Source organism: Bombus terrestris, chromosome 15 (genome assembly GCF_910591885.1).
Source record: "Bombus terrestris chromosome 15, iyBomTerr1.2, whole genome shotgun sequence".
Classification (NCBI taxonomy): Eukaryota; Metazoa; Arthropoda; class Insecta; order Hymenoptera; family Apidae; genus Bombus; species Bombus terrestris.
The window spans coordinates 6,799,676-6,818,983 of NC_063283.1; the positions used below are offsets into that span (position 1 = coordinate 6,799,676).

Sequence of the window (19,308 nt, forward strand, 5' to 3'; positions counted from 1 at the left end):
CGGCAGTCAAATTAATCTGAAGAGATGAACTCCATTTCTTACGAACTTCTTCATTTTACTATCCGTTCTATTGCAAATCTTAAAAATTATAATATACGTATCTTACAAATATAAATTATATTACACTATGTAATAAAATTAAAAGTATATGTATCTATAAAATTTAAATGTAATATCTAAGTATAATAATATATTATAATATAATACAGTTAACACTGAGTATCTTGAAGATCAAGCAATTTATGTCCATAAAATTCCCCACAAGAGAGTTGCGTAAGTAATTGTATCTTCCACGGTCAGTGAATATTAAAAATAAAATGAATATTAAAAAAATATCACGTCTGTAATCGTCCCTGAATACATCTATTTATAGAGTTAATCAGCGTGACTTCCGAACGATTCAGTTAACAGCTGAAAATATATGTCTTGCGATCCTTCCATCCTCCACTTTCTTGCTGCAGTTCTTCTTACGAATTTCATTTTTCCTATGCACTAGACCACAACTATGTACGTAGGATCGTAAAATTGAAGAAGAAGATATAATAACTGACTCGAAGCGAGAAATAGTATGAGAGGAATTACACTATATCCAAGCAAGGATAGTCGCAGAGTACTTGTACGCGTTTGGAGCTCGCGGAAGCAAGGTGCGTGAACACCCCAGACAGCACGTGCAGGTTCGACGAGGTGCGCGTACCGGAAGTCGCGGCCACTTAATGGATGCGTACGAGCTTAACGTACGCACGTGCTCGACGCTCCTGTGGAAATTCGTCAGTTCACCCAGACGAGACGCATCCACCCTGAAACGCGCTTCATATGCTTCGTAGTTTCACTTCTTTTTGATGTACACCTTCATCGCGATCTTGATCATTCTGACCTATGCTTGGGTTCGCTGATCACGTGGACTGAATTCGAGTTGGTTTGAAAATGTTTCTTCGAGTTGATGAATTCAACGTGCATGAGTTTTTCGGAACTGCAGAGTTGCGTAACTCAACTTTTATCACCATTGGATTATTATCTTTATTGGATTACAAGACACGGAAAATTATGAATGATTCGCTGCAGATTATTTCAAGATTCAGGTAAATTTTTCGACTTCGCGGAGTCAGAAGGTGAAATCGTTTGGCACGGCTTGCCGTGTAAACGAATTTTTATTACATCTGGATTATTTATCGGATTTTTGATTGACTAACTAAGTACGAAAAATTGTGAATCGCTGCAAGTTATTTCGAAGATTTCTTCGATTCTTTCGCTTTAGAGAACAGTGAAACAGGGTTTTACTTAAGAAAATTTATCATATCATAGATTTTTTCGCTTTGTGAAACAAAGAGGCGACATTTTTTCACGTTGTATGCCCTACAATTGGACTATAATTGTCGCATAATAATATATGTAGTATTATAATAATCGACATAATAAAAGAAATTATGAATGATTTAGCAGAGGGGTCGTTCCAAAGCGGAGCGTGGAATAAAAGAAATGGAATGTGGAGAGTGAACTGTCAGCAAAAAAATGTAATTCGAACCACTGTTCCTCCTCATCTTCAATTTCAATAGTTCCTACACTACAAACTCGTCCTTATAACATTTTCCTTATAACTCTTTCTCTCAAATCAACAATATACTTCACTAGTTTCATTGCATAAAATATCGACGACGGCACGTTTGCTACGGAAACAAGTTTCTCGGATTGTCGAAAAGGAAAAAAGGAAGTGGCAAGAGGCCATCCATTTAATCTTGCTTTCGCCTGGACGCGTTCTTCTTTCGCGAAAATATATTTTCATCGTCGAAATGGCTCGACGGTTGATTTAAAGAGCGGAGTGTAGCTCCGTTCGAACATCTGTCGTCGATAGAAGTGCTTCCAGAAGAAACGAGGAACGAGCCAGGAGAGCTTTCGAGCAGTTCATTTGGTAACGATTAGTAGCCCCCGTTTTCTCGATGAACTCTTCAACTAAAGGGTGGATTCTCGGCTATCGACTCTCGCAGGAATATATTTTTATTTTCTCCAGCTGTCCACTGCAACGTTCTCAATAACGAACTTTCTACAATGATTATCCTGTTATAAAAACATTTTATTACAAATATCCAAAACATGTAAGAAAATTATTGTCATTTGCTTTCTGGAAAGTAGAATTCGCAAAATGTTAGAAATTTTAGACCCTTAAATTCTAGCATGGAAGTTGAAATTCTTTGGAGAAATAAATTTACGTTTGATATTAATTTTATATTAATAAATTTCCTATTTTTTTTAAATAGCGAAAGATAGCTTCGTTTTTTCGAATAGAAGATTTAATTTATCGTTATGAAAGGATTACTAGAAATTTGATTAGAAAGGATCATTAAGGACTGCTAATATTTCGTTCGTTTTCTAGATAATCACAAAATAATTCCATTAGAAAGATACATTAATATCGGTAACGTTAAAAGAGAATAATCCCAAATTGAAGATTTTTCACTACAATGAAATATATTGGAATTCCATTTTAGTTAACGTCCAGCTAACTCATCTCTCGCCAATTCTTTCTACGAATATGAATTCCTACTATTTGAATGGAAAATCACAATTAATGAAATCTTGGTCGAAGACACCAAACAGTTTCAAACAAACGGCGCTACGTTGTAAATAATAGCGTAACAAATGCTTGAATTTTGCTAGGAATAGCCTGAAAGAAATAGAATCTGTCGTCGACAGGAGGACAAAGGGGACGTGGTCCATTCGATCGCGAGCTTTTTCACCGACAATGCACTTTGCTCGCGTCGTCATCTTGAATCTCTCGGTTCTGCTACGGAGAACCCCTCGTCGAGATTTATCGAGGTTGCCTCTTTAAGGCTTCCTTTTTCTCCGTGGATGCTCTACTGCACCCGGGAGCGTTCGTCGTTCTTTTAATGGAACAAACGTTGAGACATCGAGGCGCTGAAGCCATTTTTCAACTCGAGAGCGTTCGCCTGGCAGCTTCTGGGTTTCTCCCTATCAATTCTTCAATATCGTTGCACTTGTTTCTCGATAAATCTGTGTTAGCGAATGGTCACTGTCGTCGGAAGAAAATAATTCTTTCCGCAAGCTTGCAACGGATCGTGGCGATAATTTCATTTGAATACAGAAAGCATTATAGGAAAATAGTCTTGGTAGTTTATTTGCTCGTTTTATAAATCCTGTCTATCTTTCGTTATTGATTTTCAATTAAGTTATCGTTCCTTAATACCGTCAAATTCGTATCGATTTTGCTTGTCCGTTCTCTTTACTAGTTTCAGTAGTTTTTCTCTTTGCTGATCTTTTTAAAGATTAACAGTTATGCAAGTCTTCAGAAGATAAATACAGTTAGGGAAGAATGCCAACGTATGAATTAATATATCAATGCGTATAAAGATTTCCATGTCTTTGCTAAATTGAGAGGTGGAAGAATTAAGAATATCGCAAAACAACTTCACCGAAACAGGGAAGACTAACTTCGATAATTTATTCCGTTCGCCAATAACAAAACTTCGGTTCATCGGTAAAAAAGCCTAATTGCCTTTTTACCCTTCGATTCTTCTATCTCGTGGACTAAAATTAAATGAATTCAATGAAACTTCTTTATCTACACTCCTAAAGACTCACCGAAATTCTTCCATAAATCTGACCTATTATTGAACGTTTGTAGAGGATCAAAATCTAATTTTATTCCTCGACCATTTTTTCACGCTCAAACGTTAAATTTATCTTTCAATCCCATCTGTTTGATCTCGTTCTCGTCTTATCGTCCGGCAGGGATGAGTCATTTTTCTGAGCAAAGTTAGTTACCGCGGGGACAATGGTCCTTTCAGCCCTCGGTTCGAGGCTGACTTTTTTAAGGGATGTCCCTTTCCAGCCCTTCGCTCGAGACGCATATTACTCCAGGGAGCACGGCACCGACTCTAGACTTTAATGGAACAAATGTTGCGAAACCGCAAATCGAAATCGTCCGCGCTGCCAAACGGGAATTGAACGGTGGCGGTTTTTTGAACAGTCGCGCTCAGTGTTCTCGATCAGCTTCTCTAGCACTCTCTTTTTGTTTGTTCGACGTGTATAGGAGTTGCTTGGAAACAAGTATAGCGCATTGTTATCTCAGCCGCAGTAATCGAATTAAATTGGGCGATACGAAAGACATAGCTTCGTAAAGTTTTAAATTGAAAATATTCTGGTATATTTTTGAATTTAGAAATTACTTTGAATTAACAAATTATTGTTTAGATTCGTACATATTTGAATTTAAAAAATGTTTTAGATAGGCTTTTATACTTTGAAATGTTGAAATTATTGTAGATAGATACACAGGATTAAACTAATATTATAAAATTCGCAGACGCTTGTATCTTTAAACGTGGAAATTATTTCAGATATATTGATACGTTGGATTTAGGGATTTTTATTTTTCTCCTCTGTTAATGCTATTTCGTTTATTCTGAATTTTAAGACGACTTAGATTACATCTTCCGTATTAAATTTCGCTTATTTAATACGAGGTACAACTTGAAGTTTCTAAGAAGTTTCAACTTGAATTCGTAATTATTATATCAGAGAAAAGCAGTAATTATGCAGTTGAGAATGCCAGTTTTGTAGATGTTTTGAAGATACCGCGAGCGTAGAAGCACAAGTAGATTTATTGTATCTACGTATGGTACCTGGTTATGATGAATTATTCATTTTATCAGATTAAAAAATCAAGGTGCGCATACTGCGAGTCGAAGTAGCTAGAGATCATCGTACGATTTTCCATATTATACAGGAAAAGCGATATTATCGCGGAGAAACCTTCAGATTTTCTGCATGCGTGCGTCTAAAATGAGGCATTAGAACAAACGGTCTACTAACGAGATGAAAGATTAGGATATTCTACTTTTTAGACCAGAATATATTGGGTCCAACCTCAATTTTTTAAATGAACATACCCCGTTAGAATTCTACTTCACTGAACGACCTACTAATTTTCCGTACAGCACGAGAGAAGAATCTTTTCTACCCTCGATAAACGCAGGGAAAGAAAAATTCGCTAAAGCAAGAAAATCAGTCAAAAATCTGTAACAATCTTATTACAAAATACTACGAACGTACAGATTAATCAAACACACCAGTATAGACAAATTATAAAGCAACATAGACGAGAAAAAGCGAATGCTCGAGAAAGGAACAACCCCCTGTAATTTCGCTTCTGAAGTAGACAAATTTCTTTCTACCCTGTACACCACCCTTCCTATATACGGAATAACGAAATAAATCGATATATACAAATCGCAGAGCGACATAGACGAGAGAGGATGAAAGCCGGAAGAAAGAGTAACGCGCAATTTCGCCTCAAGAGCAGAGAAATTTCCCGAAATTACTCAAATTACCTGAGAACAAGAAAAATCCGCCAAAGCAATCCAACAAGAAGATCGACCATGCTTCAACCGTAAATTTACCTTCCTCCGCTTCTCTGTTCAGCCGGATGCTTCGTTAAGTACGCACCTTCTTCCCCTAAAAACTCGCTGAGACCATCTCGTTCGTCGAAATTCTCACCCCCTACGTTTCAAACTCTTGAAAGTTCTTGCTGGCAGCCAGGTCCCAATTAAAAGTTCGCGAGCCACGTGTCCGTCCGTCCGAGGCCACTGCAGGCTGATTCAGCGATAATCGCCGGAAGTCGGTCGAATTCTTGTCGGTTTCCCTCGTCCGCCTGGCGAAAACCCGGCGAACGCGGACAACGGAGGCGATTGGTCGCGGCCTACACTCAATTGGTCATCCCGCGTGGCGCCCAGAAAGCGAGACGAGACGACTAGCAACGAGTGGATGATTTAATTGTCGCGTGTCAGGAGTTCAAGTGTCGGCGAACGTGCGATCGGTGACTGCGAACGCGTCTTCAACCCGCCCACAACGTTGTACCCGGGGTCAACATCGTCGACGTTATCGTTGCTGATCGCAGGAAGTTCGCCGGGAACCAGCTGTAATTGCCACAATTAGCCCCGGTCCCGGAGCCGAGGATCCTCGCTAATTGTTAATTACATCGCGAGAATTGAGGAGACCTCTTGCTTGCCAGCTTTTTCAAGATGGTTGCTTAGAGGATGGAGAGAGGTTGGGTCGAGGTTTCGGTTTGATTTTAAGGTGGTGTAGCGGTACTTGAAGAAGAAGGTTAGGAGGAGAATTATGAGAAGCTATGGGTACGTAGGAAGTTGTTGGACATAATGGGTTAGATTGAGTGTCTTTTGTTTGAATCGTAGTTCCATCAGTGTTCAAATTATATATTTGTAAGGTTTGTTCGTGTGTAAGATTTAATAAGACGGTATGATAGTCCTGGCGGCGTTGACTTTGTTTGGAAATACTAAGAGATTTTATTTAGAGGAATCGTAAGGGATACAATAACGTGGTGGAATTTTTTCGGAGGGTAAAGGGGTTGTAACTTCCACCTTTATAAATTTATTCTTCTTTTTTCATATCTTCTTATAACGTTTCGCTTTTATCGCATTTGGCGAGAAATAAATTTTCTACTTTCTGAAAATAAAGGAATACGAGAGCGAATTCGTTGAATATTCTTAGAGAAATAAATTTTCTATTTTTTGAAAATAAAGGAATACGAAAGCGAATTCGTTGACTATTCTTAGCAACAATCGAATCAAATGCGAACAGACCACTGGAATTCCAAAATATCGCAATGCACGTGTATTTTGATAGCGATGAAGGTTACGTTTTATCGACATCCTGCTGGCAGCTGGTTCCCTTTCGGTTCTCCGTTGCTATAAATCTGAAATTTATTTAAATTTGTTCAGACTTCGCAGGATCATCGGCGGACTGAAATGGTAGATCCAAGTTGACGCATTAATAACATCGTTTTAACGATTTCTATCTATTTCATTTGAAGGAAGTAGACGCATGGAGGCTGTCAAAATGCGATAATATTTTCGAACATCTTAATGTCGTTGGACGAAATTCAATTATTTCTCCAGTTATTTGAATATTATTTCATGTACACTGTAAATAAGCACAGAATCCTCGATCAGATATTCCTGGACCGAAATGAAACATCGACAAGTAAAGCACAAAATTTGTACCAAGGAAACTGAAATGAACGATATATGAGAAAATACACAGCGTAAAAGGGAAACAAGCCTCCGTGCACAAATTGTTTAAAAAATTATCCAAATCCCGGAAAATGCACCTTTGTGTATTATTCCGCAAAATTATTTAAACCCTTAAATAAATAAATCCTGAAACCATCCTGATTCTAACTGCTCTGTTAATTATAGTATTAAATATACACATACATTTATACTGTCAGACCATGAGTTCAGACAATGTTTGCAAATGACCGAATGATGATTAGATGAGAGTTAAAATCTAGAATATTTTTCAAAGCGTACATCGGATGATTTACTGCACAAATATTATATATCCACCTTTAGCGTTACCAAAAAAAACACAATTTTAAAAACTCAATGATACGTTATAATCGAAATACTTTTTGCATTGTATTTATCATGTTTATTTTTATCAATGCTGCTATAAAATGGATCGCAAATAGCGCGCTGGTCCTTTTCAGGAACCTGAAATGACAAAAGTGGATCTTATGAAAATATTTCGAAATAAACAAAAGGATGAACAAAAATATTATTTCCAACAGACTTATGAAATGGATACAAATGTGATATTTATACAGCATAAGGAAAATGACTATTTGTTGCATATGGAAACCGTAATTTCACAAAAAGTGGACGCACAATGTTTGCGCAGTAAACCGTCGACATCTCCATAGAAACTGAGAACCACGGTGAACCATTGACCCCCGCGTAAACCGAGAAAGTTCCCGGTGAACACAGCAACGAGAGCAATAAACGTTGGATGAGTAAAAGACGTTCAAACCGACGCGGCGTCTTAATCCGCTCATGCACACCGTTTCCTCCAGCTCCTTTTTATCCTCTAATTATACCTTACCCAAGCTTTTCTTCTGGAGTCTGGAAACTCGATGGACGATCCGTGATAACATCAAATAGCCACTCGACAGTCTTCGAGGAACATTTCGTCGTTCGGCTTGTCGTGATTGAATTATCCTGGTTAATCAACGAGCTCTATGGAGATTAGGCCTAACCCTTGTTCAAGACAATCTCGTGTAATTCGCGACCCCTTTTTCTTTGATGGCGAGCGACTTGTTAGCGTCTTGGGATTTCAGAATGGTTTTTGTGATGCAAATGAACCGATAATATTCAAAGATTGATGTTGGTACTTGAAATGAATTGGAGGCAGAAGTAACGGAGGATTGTGGAGTGGAAGGTTTATTTTTGGTTATTTGCTTGTGATCTTTTTGTCTTTGATGCAAGTCTAATATTTTATTCGTTTGGGTTAATATTATTTCGTTAATATCTCAATTTTTGCTGTATTTGAGTTTAAGTACTTTCTATGGTTTATAGTTTATTTAATTCGTTGGTTTTTTATGTAGTTTATAGATTATATGGTTTGTTAATTTGTTACGTAGCTCATATTTTATGTAGTAGATATCATTTTATATGATTTTTTGTATTGTTTATTTCATATTGTTTATTTAATTTATAGCTCAGTTTAGTGTTTCTAAATCTAATCTTTTATACAGTTATTTAATTCTTAAATAGCTTGTAAATTATATGGTTTGTTAATTTATAATATAATTTATTACATTGTTGTTTCATATACTTTTCTTAATTTATATCTATGGTTTGACTTTCTAAATATTTGTTTAATTTTTCCATTGCGTTGACTTCACTAAAATTCAATCTGCAAATTGAATAACTTCGAGTGCATCCGTTGTGTTCGATGGCCAATATGAGCAGCACTTTTGGAACATTAAACATACGAAATGAATTTACTATTAATCTAATTTCGTTGTTCACTTCGAACCTCTAGACATAGTTTTACGTAATAAACAAGCAAAAGATTGAAATCATTAATTAATACAGTAATTCACACGATCAAAATTTCACGTAAAAATCTTTGGAACCCTCCTGAATTCTTCGAAAAAAAATTTCTTAATTTAAAAAGTAATCGCAAGAACAAAAAATACCTCACGACACCTGGGAATTTTTCAAAAATTTCTTCTTACTCTCCACGTTAATCATCTTTACACAATATGGTCGGATTATACACGCGGATTCATTAGGATCTTAAGGGGGATAAGCTTCACGGCCCATCTGCCATAATATCCTGAGGGGAAGTTGCTGGTTTCTCGAATGGCTTCCCCTCACACGATCCTTTCCTGCTTCCTTCCTTCCTTCCTTCCTTCCTTCCTTTCTACGCCAGAAGCTGAACGAACAAAAAATATCCGTACGTCGTGTTCATGGGAATTCACATGCAAATCCCGATGACAACAAGGTGCCTTTTCCTTTCCCGAAGCACGCGCAAAATCGACCATCTGTTCGCTGGTATGGAAATTGGACGTGTTTCATCATCCTCCATTGGGTTTCGATCAAATTTCAACCGTCCATTTGTAGGTATTACCATTAACCATTTTCTTTTTTTTTTTTTTGGTAACATCTGAATCGTTATTTACAATTTTTAAGAAGGCAGATGATTAATGGTTTGCTTATTTTATTGAATTATCCAAATTCAAAGAATCAATCAACAATTTTTCAATAATTCGTAAAAGGAATTTAATCTCTGGTAAAGGATAAACAAGGAAGCAATCAAAAGAGAATTTTATTTTGGTCGTTCTCTTGTGTGCAGCATTTCATTCCAATTTCTGCCCGATTTTCCGGCCTCTATCGTTCGTCAATCCGCCGACAAACGTTAATGGGAAAGTGCTCGAAATAAATCGACAGAACACTCTAAAAGCTATCGAACCTCCGCTTATCGATCCACCGACACCAGGAACGCTCTTCCGCGTTTCACATTTTTCCAAAGTAATATCCTTTTCGGTCGCAGTTCGTTCGAAAATTCAGAGTAACTCGAACATAGAGGAACAGATTTGTTCGTCTTTCGAGAATTCTCGAAGGACGATTGCCCTTCGATGGGAAAAATAATTCCTCTATCGCGTGTGCACGAATTCATCATCATCGATCACCGATGAAAGATCCAAGTAAACTTATCGCCTCCCCTCGCTTTTTATTTTTATCAAACATTCCCTTCATTCATCTTCTATAAATGGTTTTTACGCTATCTTGCAATCACGAGTCGTCGATTCAACAAACAGCTTTTCTTGATATTTCGTGATATATCGAAGCATAAAGAAGATATTGATTGTTCATTCTTGCAGACTCCGAACATGTGTAGAATAATAATATCAAAACTTTTAACAGGAAATCAACCAGCAAAAATAACATACGGTAACAACTGAATAAAATAATATCTAAGAACTGTAATGTATACAAAATTATGGAACTTTTAACAGATTTGCAAAGCCATCCATTAAAGCAGAAATCCGCATTTTTATTCGATAAAAATAATATAATCATAAATACAATTGCATAAGATAACAACTGCATAAGATAATATTTGAAAATACAAGATTACTGCTACAAAATTATGTACACTGCAGTAGACATGACCCTACTAAAAATTCAATCTCTTGTTCAGGAAAACGACATAACGACACAGCGCAACATTTCAGTAACCAGCGAATAAAATTCACAAAATGTCCAAATATCTGTAATATCTACGAAATATATATAGAATTTATATACCTTCCAAAAAGATATAGAAAACTATGCTACCAAAGATCTATTTCCTCTAGACCAAAACCCAAACGTTTCGCTCCCTAAAAGGATTGTCGTGACGATATCTTTAAAAGAATATGAAAACGATCTACTTCTTCGCCTATAACAAAACTAGTTACTTAATAGGAAAAATAGTTAATAATCTGAAGTGCAGAAAACAGGCTACCGGAAACCAACTTCTTTTCCTGGAGCAAAACTCAAACATTTCCTCGATTTCCATTTGCATACTCGAAGAAAGAGTTTAAATCCATGCTGAATCGCAATGAATCGCTTGGCGAAAAATGGCTGAAGCCGCGTGTGCGGAGGCTGCCCTCGTGACAGAGGCTGAAAGCTCCGCGGAGCTTTTAGCCGTGCTGTGTCTATAGAGCTTGCATATCGTTATCAACCCCCTGACAACAGCCGGTCTCCTGTCGGCCCGGGATCGATACAGCTTCTATTGCGATATCAACGCGCAAACCCCATGGCTGGATGGGCGGCGGGGGTGGCGTAGGATTGCGCAACACACTGCCCCTCCAACCCCGCCTTCTAGCTCGCCGTTGTGGAAATTCTATAGAAATCGCGCGTCGCCTCGCGACGAAGGCTTAACGCGTTAATTCGCTCGGCTCTTTTCCCTGTTCCTTTCACGGGAATTAAGCCGAACCCACCATGATTCTGGAAAATATAGCTCGCTGAACGAGGGAGAATTTGCTATTCTTTGTGTGATCCTTGAAGGGGAGCCAACCAGCAAAGACTCCTGTTTTCTTTTAGATAAAAATGAATTTTTATGGGGTTTAGGGGATTTACGGTTGACAAGATTGTGGATGTTTATGCATGCATTAAAAAATTTATCATGTGCCTTCCACTCCTTCGTGAAAATATTCAATGTGATAGTGTTTCGAAATTCTCAGACCCTTTTCTTATTTTTTTAATTTCAAATTTGATTTCTTTTGTAATTTTATTATCTTACAACTTTGCTTTACGTTATAGAAAATCATTGTATAAAGAATTATTATGAAGAATATTACAACGTATTGTAAAGAATACAATGTACATGAATTTTAAGATCGATTGCGATATTTCTACCTTGAGGGTACCACGAGGGTGTCTGACCAGAGTCATGAAAATAACGTTTCTATTAAGCAGTCGTAAGCGTCTGCTGGGGTTTCCGCTACCCTTAATCCGATCGAGACTTATTATGCTCGGGACTATTAATGCGATCAAGTATGGTAATGCCCCGTGAAAGTTATTGGCTCGTAAAGCGGGAAAATTTGTGTGTTGCGTCATTTGTCGTGCATCCAACGTAATGAATCGTAGCCCATCTATCAATAAAGCTTTTCGTTTCCATCGATGCATAAAGAATCAACTTGTAAAGGAAATCGCTCCATACATAATTCACGTAATAACCAAAAATATGTCCAATGATATATTTAATGTAAGTTTATTAACTAATAAACTAATATACTAAAACTTTAATATGTGTCTTTTTTATGAAAGAATTTTTCTATAAAATAATAATTATACTCATTAGACTAAAACCACACGCATCTCTAGTAAAAGTTTTGTTTATTGTCTTTCAAATTACACATTTCTCAACATTTGCCCGCTAGATATATAGATTATAATTTATGACTCCTGTACAGTACTGAAATAGATCGACTGGTAATTCCGAGACGCCAGCTTCTACTTGTGACAAATAATGTACAGATGTGATTTTGAACTTAAAACTATAGCCGAAAATATGTTAACTCGAGAAAGAAAACCAAAACTCGTTTCACTAACAAATGTGTCTGTTACAGATTATTTTTGTGCATCTTGATATGATATAAAGAACGAGGAACGCTAACAATTTTTAAGTTAATTTTCCATTACAAAACGTCAGTGTATTATAAATAGATCTGCCTGTAGTATTTCAAACTGATCTATTTTTATTCACTATTACTTTTATCTTTAGAAAAACGAATTCTAAAATTTCATTCATTTATTTTTAAAGAAATTACAAATTAACAGATTTATTCAGTATAATTAATTTAATACAATTAACATCTTTATGCAAAATGAAATCTTAACACCTGAACACTCTTTTAATATTAAATTAATATTTAAATCATAGTCTATAGAAAATTTATATTGCCTACCATCCAAATTATATAAATATTTTTCTAATTGAATATTATTCCTAACTAACTAATAATCTGTTCTATTAATTTTTATTTAACATTATACAATTATAACAAAAAATTATATAATTATAGATAGCAATAAATTGCATCTCCTAAGCATAAGTATATTTTTAAAAGCCATCGATCGATTTTTGCAAGGTTGTCCGGCTATTTAGGAGGGTGCCGGAATTTTGAAAGTCGTTGCTCTATTGTACTCTTTTATTCCCCTTTTTTCCGGTCATTCGTCTCAAGTAGAGTCTACGCCAATGCCGAGGCCCGGTGCTGGCTTCCTAAGGCCAGGTGGTGCACAACCGTTGCCATCCCCAAAGCCCAGTGTTCCGCTCCTGCAGGCAGCTGCAGCTGCGACATACACGCTCCTCCTTGTACGTTTGCACACGACGCTTGTAATATATATACGTACGTGTACAACTGCTTGCGATCGAGATCATTATTGAAAAGTCTAGATCTAGGTCAAGAAAGATTCGAAATTTCGACTTTCTGTTCTTCTCTTAACTACGTCTGAATCTCCGTCGAGGTTAGGAAAATCATGCCACCACTTTATTCTTCTAAATCAGTGAGCATATCTTATGCAACTCTCTCCTATCCTATTGAGGTTATAATTCCTACAATGTGAAAAATTATCAAATGAAACATATATTTTCTTATGGAAAAATTTAAAAAATATTCTAAATAAACACAAGAAAAGAATTATATTAAATTTATCAATAATATTCATGCAACTCTATAATTAAAGTTTAATCCACATATTTAAATCATATTTAACTGCTGACAATTTAATATATTTGACTTTAATTTGTATTGTATATTTTACGCAAACGTCTTTATCGAGTAAGGTACAAAGTACAAATTGAAATAAAATTCTCCACAATTCAATTATTTTATCCTAAACCGTAGTGAAGCACTTCTGACCTGATGATACAAGTTCAGTTCATGGGTTCTCATTGTTTTCATAATGTTCTTCTTTATCGATAATTTCCATGCGGCGATAAACATACATCAATTACCGACCGCGCGAATTTGATTGTTGTCTCACTTGTGCTAAAGTTTTCATGGCTATCGTTGTATAGCGGTTCTTCGAACTTCGGTTGGGCAATGATAGATAAGGTAACTACTTATCAACGAGATATCCGCAAGGTGAGATCCTGCAGATATATAGCGTTTCATTTCACCGCAACCTTTCCGCTTCGAGAGGTTAGAACGTCCGCCTGCCGCCACGCACGAATTGCCAAGGTGTATTGGTAACCGCACATATTCACACGAACAAGGGCGTGCTCGCACACACACAACCATGTAATGACAGCAGGGAGTTGGGGCAGCAACGAACAGAGCAGATGGGGAGTTTGCTTCTGCAACGAAAGCCAGTCGTTGTAGTGGCTTGGTTCAAGCTGTCCGCCTTTTCCTGGCTTCTCTGCGTGAATTCGCGCTCCTTTCCTCCGACTTCCCCCGTCTTTTGCCGTTTCTCCTTATTCAACCGCGAGAAAACTCAGGTGACAAACATGGGTCGGTCGCGTGGTGGTCTTCCTTCCTTCCTTCTGTTTTTCTCACAGCGCCATCTCCTACTTTAGAGTTCCTTTTCGAGATCTCGAGCTGTGGCGCGATATTGAAAACCTCGCTATCGAACAATCGTCGATCGATATTTTGCATATAGTGTCGCGTGCAAGCGGGTCAAATTCATTTTGTGGAACAATTACCAATTAGTGTGAATATTTGGACAATATTTCGCAGAATTTTACTTTCTTATTATTCGAGAAACTATGTTGACGGATCATCGTGTACGAATAGATGGTAAATATTCAAATGCTTTGGTATTTCGAAATTGTAACGCGATATTGAAAAAGCTTGATATCGAAGAATCGTTGATCGATATTTTGCTTAGAGTATCGGGTGCAAACGAACCAATTCATATTTCGAAATAATTACTACGAGTACTTGATAACATTTCGCGAGGTTTTCTTCTTATTAATCGAAAAAGTATGTTATCGGATCATCGTATACGAATAGTAGAAAGTTATATGAATATTCAAACGCTCTAGTGTTTCAAAATTGTACTTTTCCAGGTTAAACGTGTCGTAAACTGTTTCATTATCGCACCTAGCGTTTGATCATCGAATTCATACTATAGAAAATATCAAATTAACAAATGCTACAGCTCGGGACACTTAGAGAGGCCTACTTTCCCATTTCCCAAGTTCGATCCAAGGAGGCAATCGAGGAAATTCTAAAAGGAGCATATTTCGGTCGTGGACTTGTTCTTCGAAATACGTTCTTCTCTTGAATTTCAATAAACGCGTGCTTGGTAACTATTCTCAATGGCTCTGGCATTATCTTGTCAACGACCGCGGAGACCATTAACCGTCAATACAGCCACTAGGGTGGCGCGGCTAAGACTCTTAGGAAATGTCTTCGGTGAGTATAGAGTATATCTATACGTCTTCTTTTTTCTTATCCCCCTTGTCCTCGTTATAAGCGATCCCTCCTGCTAAGATTTCGAGTATTTTTACGGTGTCGCACATGTGTGTTGCCACGCGCGTTACGCGTTTATAAATACATTAACGGTTATACACCATGTCACCAATGTAGAGTTGTTACAGATGTCGCCTATATGCTTTATTTAATATGAATTATATAATTATTTAATAACATTCAACTTAATTTTTTTATCATTCTTTCTTCGTTATTTTGTGACATTTATTAATAAATACGAATTTAATCGATATAGTTCATATATATATTTTTTAAACTGTATATAACAGCAATAAGTAATGAATAAATTAGTAAATGATTTAGTAACAGTAAATTACAGCGGCAAATCGAATTATGAATAATAAATTCGCATAATTTTACAGCCCTCTTTATTACATCAATTAAATTGATAATTACTTTCATTATATTTTAATTATAAATGGAACATTTTATATTTAATAACTTATATAATTTATTTGTCGCACTTGATGAGATACGATTACAGGTTCGTATCGATTATATCTTATCGCATATACTTAATTTCAGCTGTTAACGACAGCTTCATAAAATGGCTAACTATTAATCTTCTAATACATATTTCAGTACTAATAAAATATTACATCCAATTTTCATAACACAGAGTTCTTACTACAATTTCTAATAGACTATTTAACTATGTTACACATGTACAATAATAATCAAATCAATAATGAACAAATCAAGCCAATTTGTATTATAAATTCGTCAAACCACTCTACATATCAAGCTTTATGATATTCAGCCTTCGTTTTTAATTCACAGTTGCTTCTAAAGCTTCGACCTAACGTCCATATTCAATTCAATCTAACATTCTTTCATCAGGAAGAATAGAAGACCGAGTTACTCTCTTCTCAGCCGGTTCATAAAACACATTGTAGTACGTGAATCGTGATTTTCCTGCTTCTCTATTCCCTCATGTGAATTTTTCATGTGACTATAATGAACGATAGTCAGTATCTTTTTTTAAGGTTTTCGTAAGATGAGTAAGAATATTGTTTGTTAAGCGTTTCTCGACCTGAAGGATCCGCTGGTTGACCGGATAGTTGATGGAATTAGCGCACAAGGCACGACTCGACGCAACAACAAGCGAGACATGCGTTTTCTTTGTCGCGCGAGGAAGTGGAATTTCATTAGCTATCGCGCGCGCGCATGTGAGTCATCGTTCGCAACGCGTTATGAATTGTTTGACCCTGGTGAAGCCTATTTAACGATTGTGTTTTTAATAGAAAAGGCTTTCTTTCTTTCCTGTACTTGTAAATTTGAAGATTTATTTTACTAAAACCAAGTTTACTGAAATTTAATTAGTTTACTAAATTTTATTAAAGCTACACATTTTCTGAAATTTATCGCTATCATTAATATTTTCTCTGTGACTTTATTAATCTCTTTCCCCATAAACAATAGGAACTACATAATGAATTCTACGTTACGAGTTACAAATTATGCAAACAGTCGTATTATAATTTTCCATGAGCTTTTCTTTCCTGCAAGTTTTTAATTCATTAAGAGCAGCAACAACGAACTAATTGCTTTTGTGCCTCGAAGCTTCAAAATTAATAATTAATTACCCTAATAAGAATGATACACTAGGAAAGTATAGTCCAAATAAGGATTACTTGAATGGATAATTAGCCTAATCTCGAATGGTTCTGAAAGTTTTAGGTTCGCGGTTTGATAATTATTAATTAATGCCAGAAATTATGTTAGAGAGCATCAGAGTCCCGCGAGACTATTGGAAAACGTGGTACGCGTCTATGTTAGAATTAATCAGAGGTGAACGGATGGTAATTAGCTTGTTCGCAACTTAATTAGTTCGTTGAACGCGCACACAAATGAAATATTCATTTTCTCTGATGCTGCTGCATAAAAAATACATTTTACACGATATGTTAGTGCAGTGTAGTAAGAGAACTAGTTAGAAAAAGGAAAGATATTAGGTATCGTACGTAAGATTTAGATATCGTACAATTCTTCGAAAATTAAAGAATCAAACACTATAAGATTATATGTGTTTGGTTAATGACAGGATGATGTGATTCACCGACAGTATGACGTTTAGCAATATTGTTATCTCTAGAAAGTAGAACCATCGTTTTGTTGATTTTTCAAGTTAAATTAAAGATCTCGCGTAAAAATCTCATCCTTTACATCCTGAGCTGATAAATTGTTCGCGCAATATACTGTTATCAAAATTGAAACCCATGTTGACACTAATATCAATACGTCACTATTTCTAGCATAGATAATATTCCAATATCAAGATCAGTCCACACATCGACAAGCAATTTTACACTAAACTCCCACTATCTGTCATCTAGAACTACCCTTCAAATCCTCTAAAAATCTTTCAATTTCAATGTATAATACCTTCGAACTTAAACCTTCCAAACCAACATCATCGTTTGATCCTCTAATAAGCCACGGAACGATGCTTGATCCGATATTTCGAAAGAGAACCACATCACCATTCGTCGATCACTAACCACCCCTGAAAACTATACACGACCCCTTTGAAGTTCATTTCTACACCGTCTGCGATAGTTAATCTGCTGTCAGGGTGAAAAACCGGCTGTTATTTTCCTATCGACGAAGCTACACCCCCGCAACGTCTCCGCGAGCCTCTACGTGCGAAACGTAACAGATGCAAAGCGGAGGGGGTGGCTACCCCATCGTTTAACTTCGTTAATCCGATTGTTCCTTGGTCAACGATGGTGGCCGTGTTAAAAGCGCCGCGATGGGAATATGCACTTGTCGTCCTGGGGCATTTCTCGCGCGAATTCCTAGGGGTAGGTTCGCGTCCCTAGGGTAAAACTCCCTGAACACCTTTGTGCTGCAACATTTGGCAGTGATTAGGGGGCGAACACTGGAAGGACGGAAAAAAAATGGTACAAAAATAGTCCATGATGGAAGTTTTGGAATTTAGGAATTGTTTTCCTTCAGCGACAAGTGCGAAGTTTGATGGTTCTATTGATGAAGAGTAGGAACTATTTTTGATAAATACGAACGTGAAATGTTAATTGTGAAATGTTTCTTCTGCTTTGGTGAAAAGTGGGTATGAAATTTTAATTAATTGAAATTAACTATGTGGGAATTAATACGAGGAATTAATTGTACATGCTAAAAGGAAAGTTTTGATTGGGGTAATAAGACTTCGAATTTTTCTGTAAAAAAATAATGTTTTACAGTATCTTAATTATTAATTGCGAAGTTCTGTGGAATGACTATTTATACTTTATTTCTCGTACCTCCAAAAAATTCCTGCTACATAATTATCATTTTAATTTAGCCTCTTCTAAATTAGCTAGTGCTAGTTTGCTACACACAAATAAGGACATTAATTTCGTAGTTTCATCGTTGGTAATTTTCAAGACATACCAGGTAACATTCCTTGTACAGACAGCTACACGGAATTCAGATAACAGTACTAATATCATTCTTCTTCAAATTTCTCCGGTTTCCTTATTTAAAACTCATATCTCTGATCTCAAACTATTCTCGTTTCTTTTTATACGTAATTAACAAAAGTAAACTTTTAATTAATTATCTTCAAAGAAAAGCGGAAAAAATTGAGAAACTTAAATTGTAGATAGAAGTTGCATGTATTCTCCATACCAAAATATGTATATTATCTTCATGAAATTACAGCTGTTGTTTGGATTCGATCGATAAGTTCTCTCTGAAGCGTGCAAACCAGTCGATGATCGAGAAGACGGTTTATCCTTCGTGATTCGTGATTACATTGATCGAAGGTGTACACCGATTTTCTTGGTATTCCGACGATTCTGCCGAGTTCGAAGACCCTGCACGCTTCTAATCATTTCGACATATTTACATTCGCGTGTAGATGTTAGCTTAATATGCCGATTGTTTATGATCACGTGCATCACGTGCACGCGATGCAGCTTCTCCCTTCTTTCTCTGATTACTTTAATCATAGATATCATATGGACATAGACTGTGGCTTCTCTTTCTCTCTTATAAGCTTC

The 19,308-nt window shown here is 36.5% G+C and overlaps 1 protein-coding gene and 1 pseudogene across 5 annotated transcripts in view; one reads left to right on the top strand and one right to left on the bottom strand.

Moving 5' to 3' along the window:
• LOC100646726 (protein neuralized) overlaps positions 1-19,308 on the top strand; it is a 121,216-nt gene that overhangs the window by 76,758 nt on the left and 25,150 nt on the right. The window contains exon 1 of one of the 5 annotated variants that reach the window (XM_012317250.3): positions 14,699-15,226. The exons of the other annotated variants lie outside the window; for them this stretch is intronic. Within the exon in view, the coding sequence (XP_012172640.1) occupies positions 15,130-15,226 (97 nt within the window). The 5' untranslated portion in view covers positions 14,699-15,129. Of the gene's footprint in view, positions 1-14,698; positions 15,227-19,308 lie in introns of those variants that run through there. 5 annotated transcript variants of the gene reach the window in all.
• Positions 12,212-14,373, bottom strand: LOC105666571 (annotated as a pseudogene).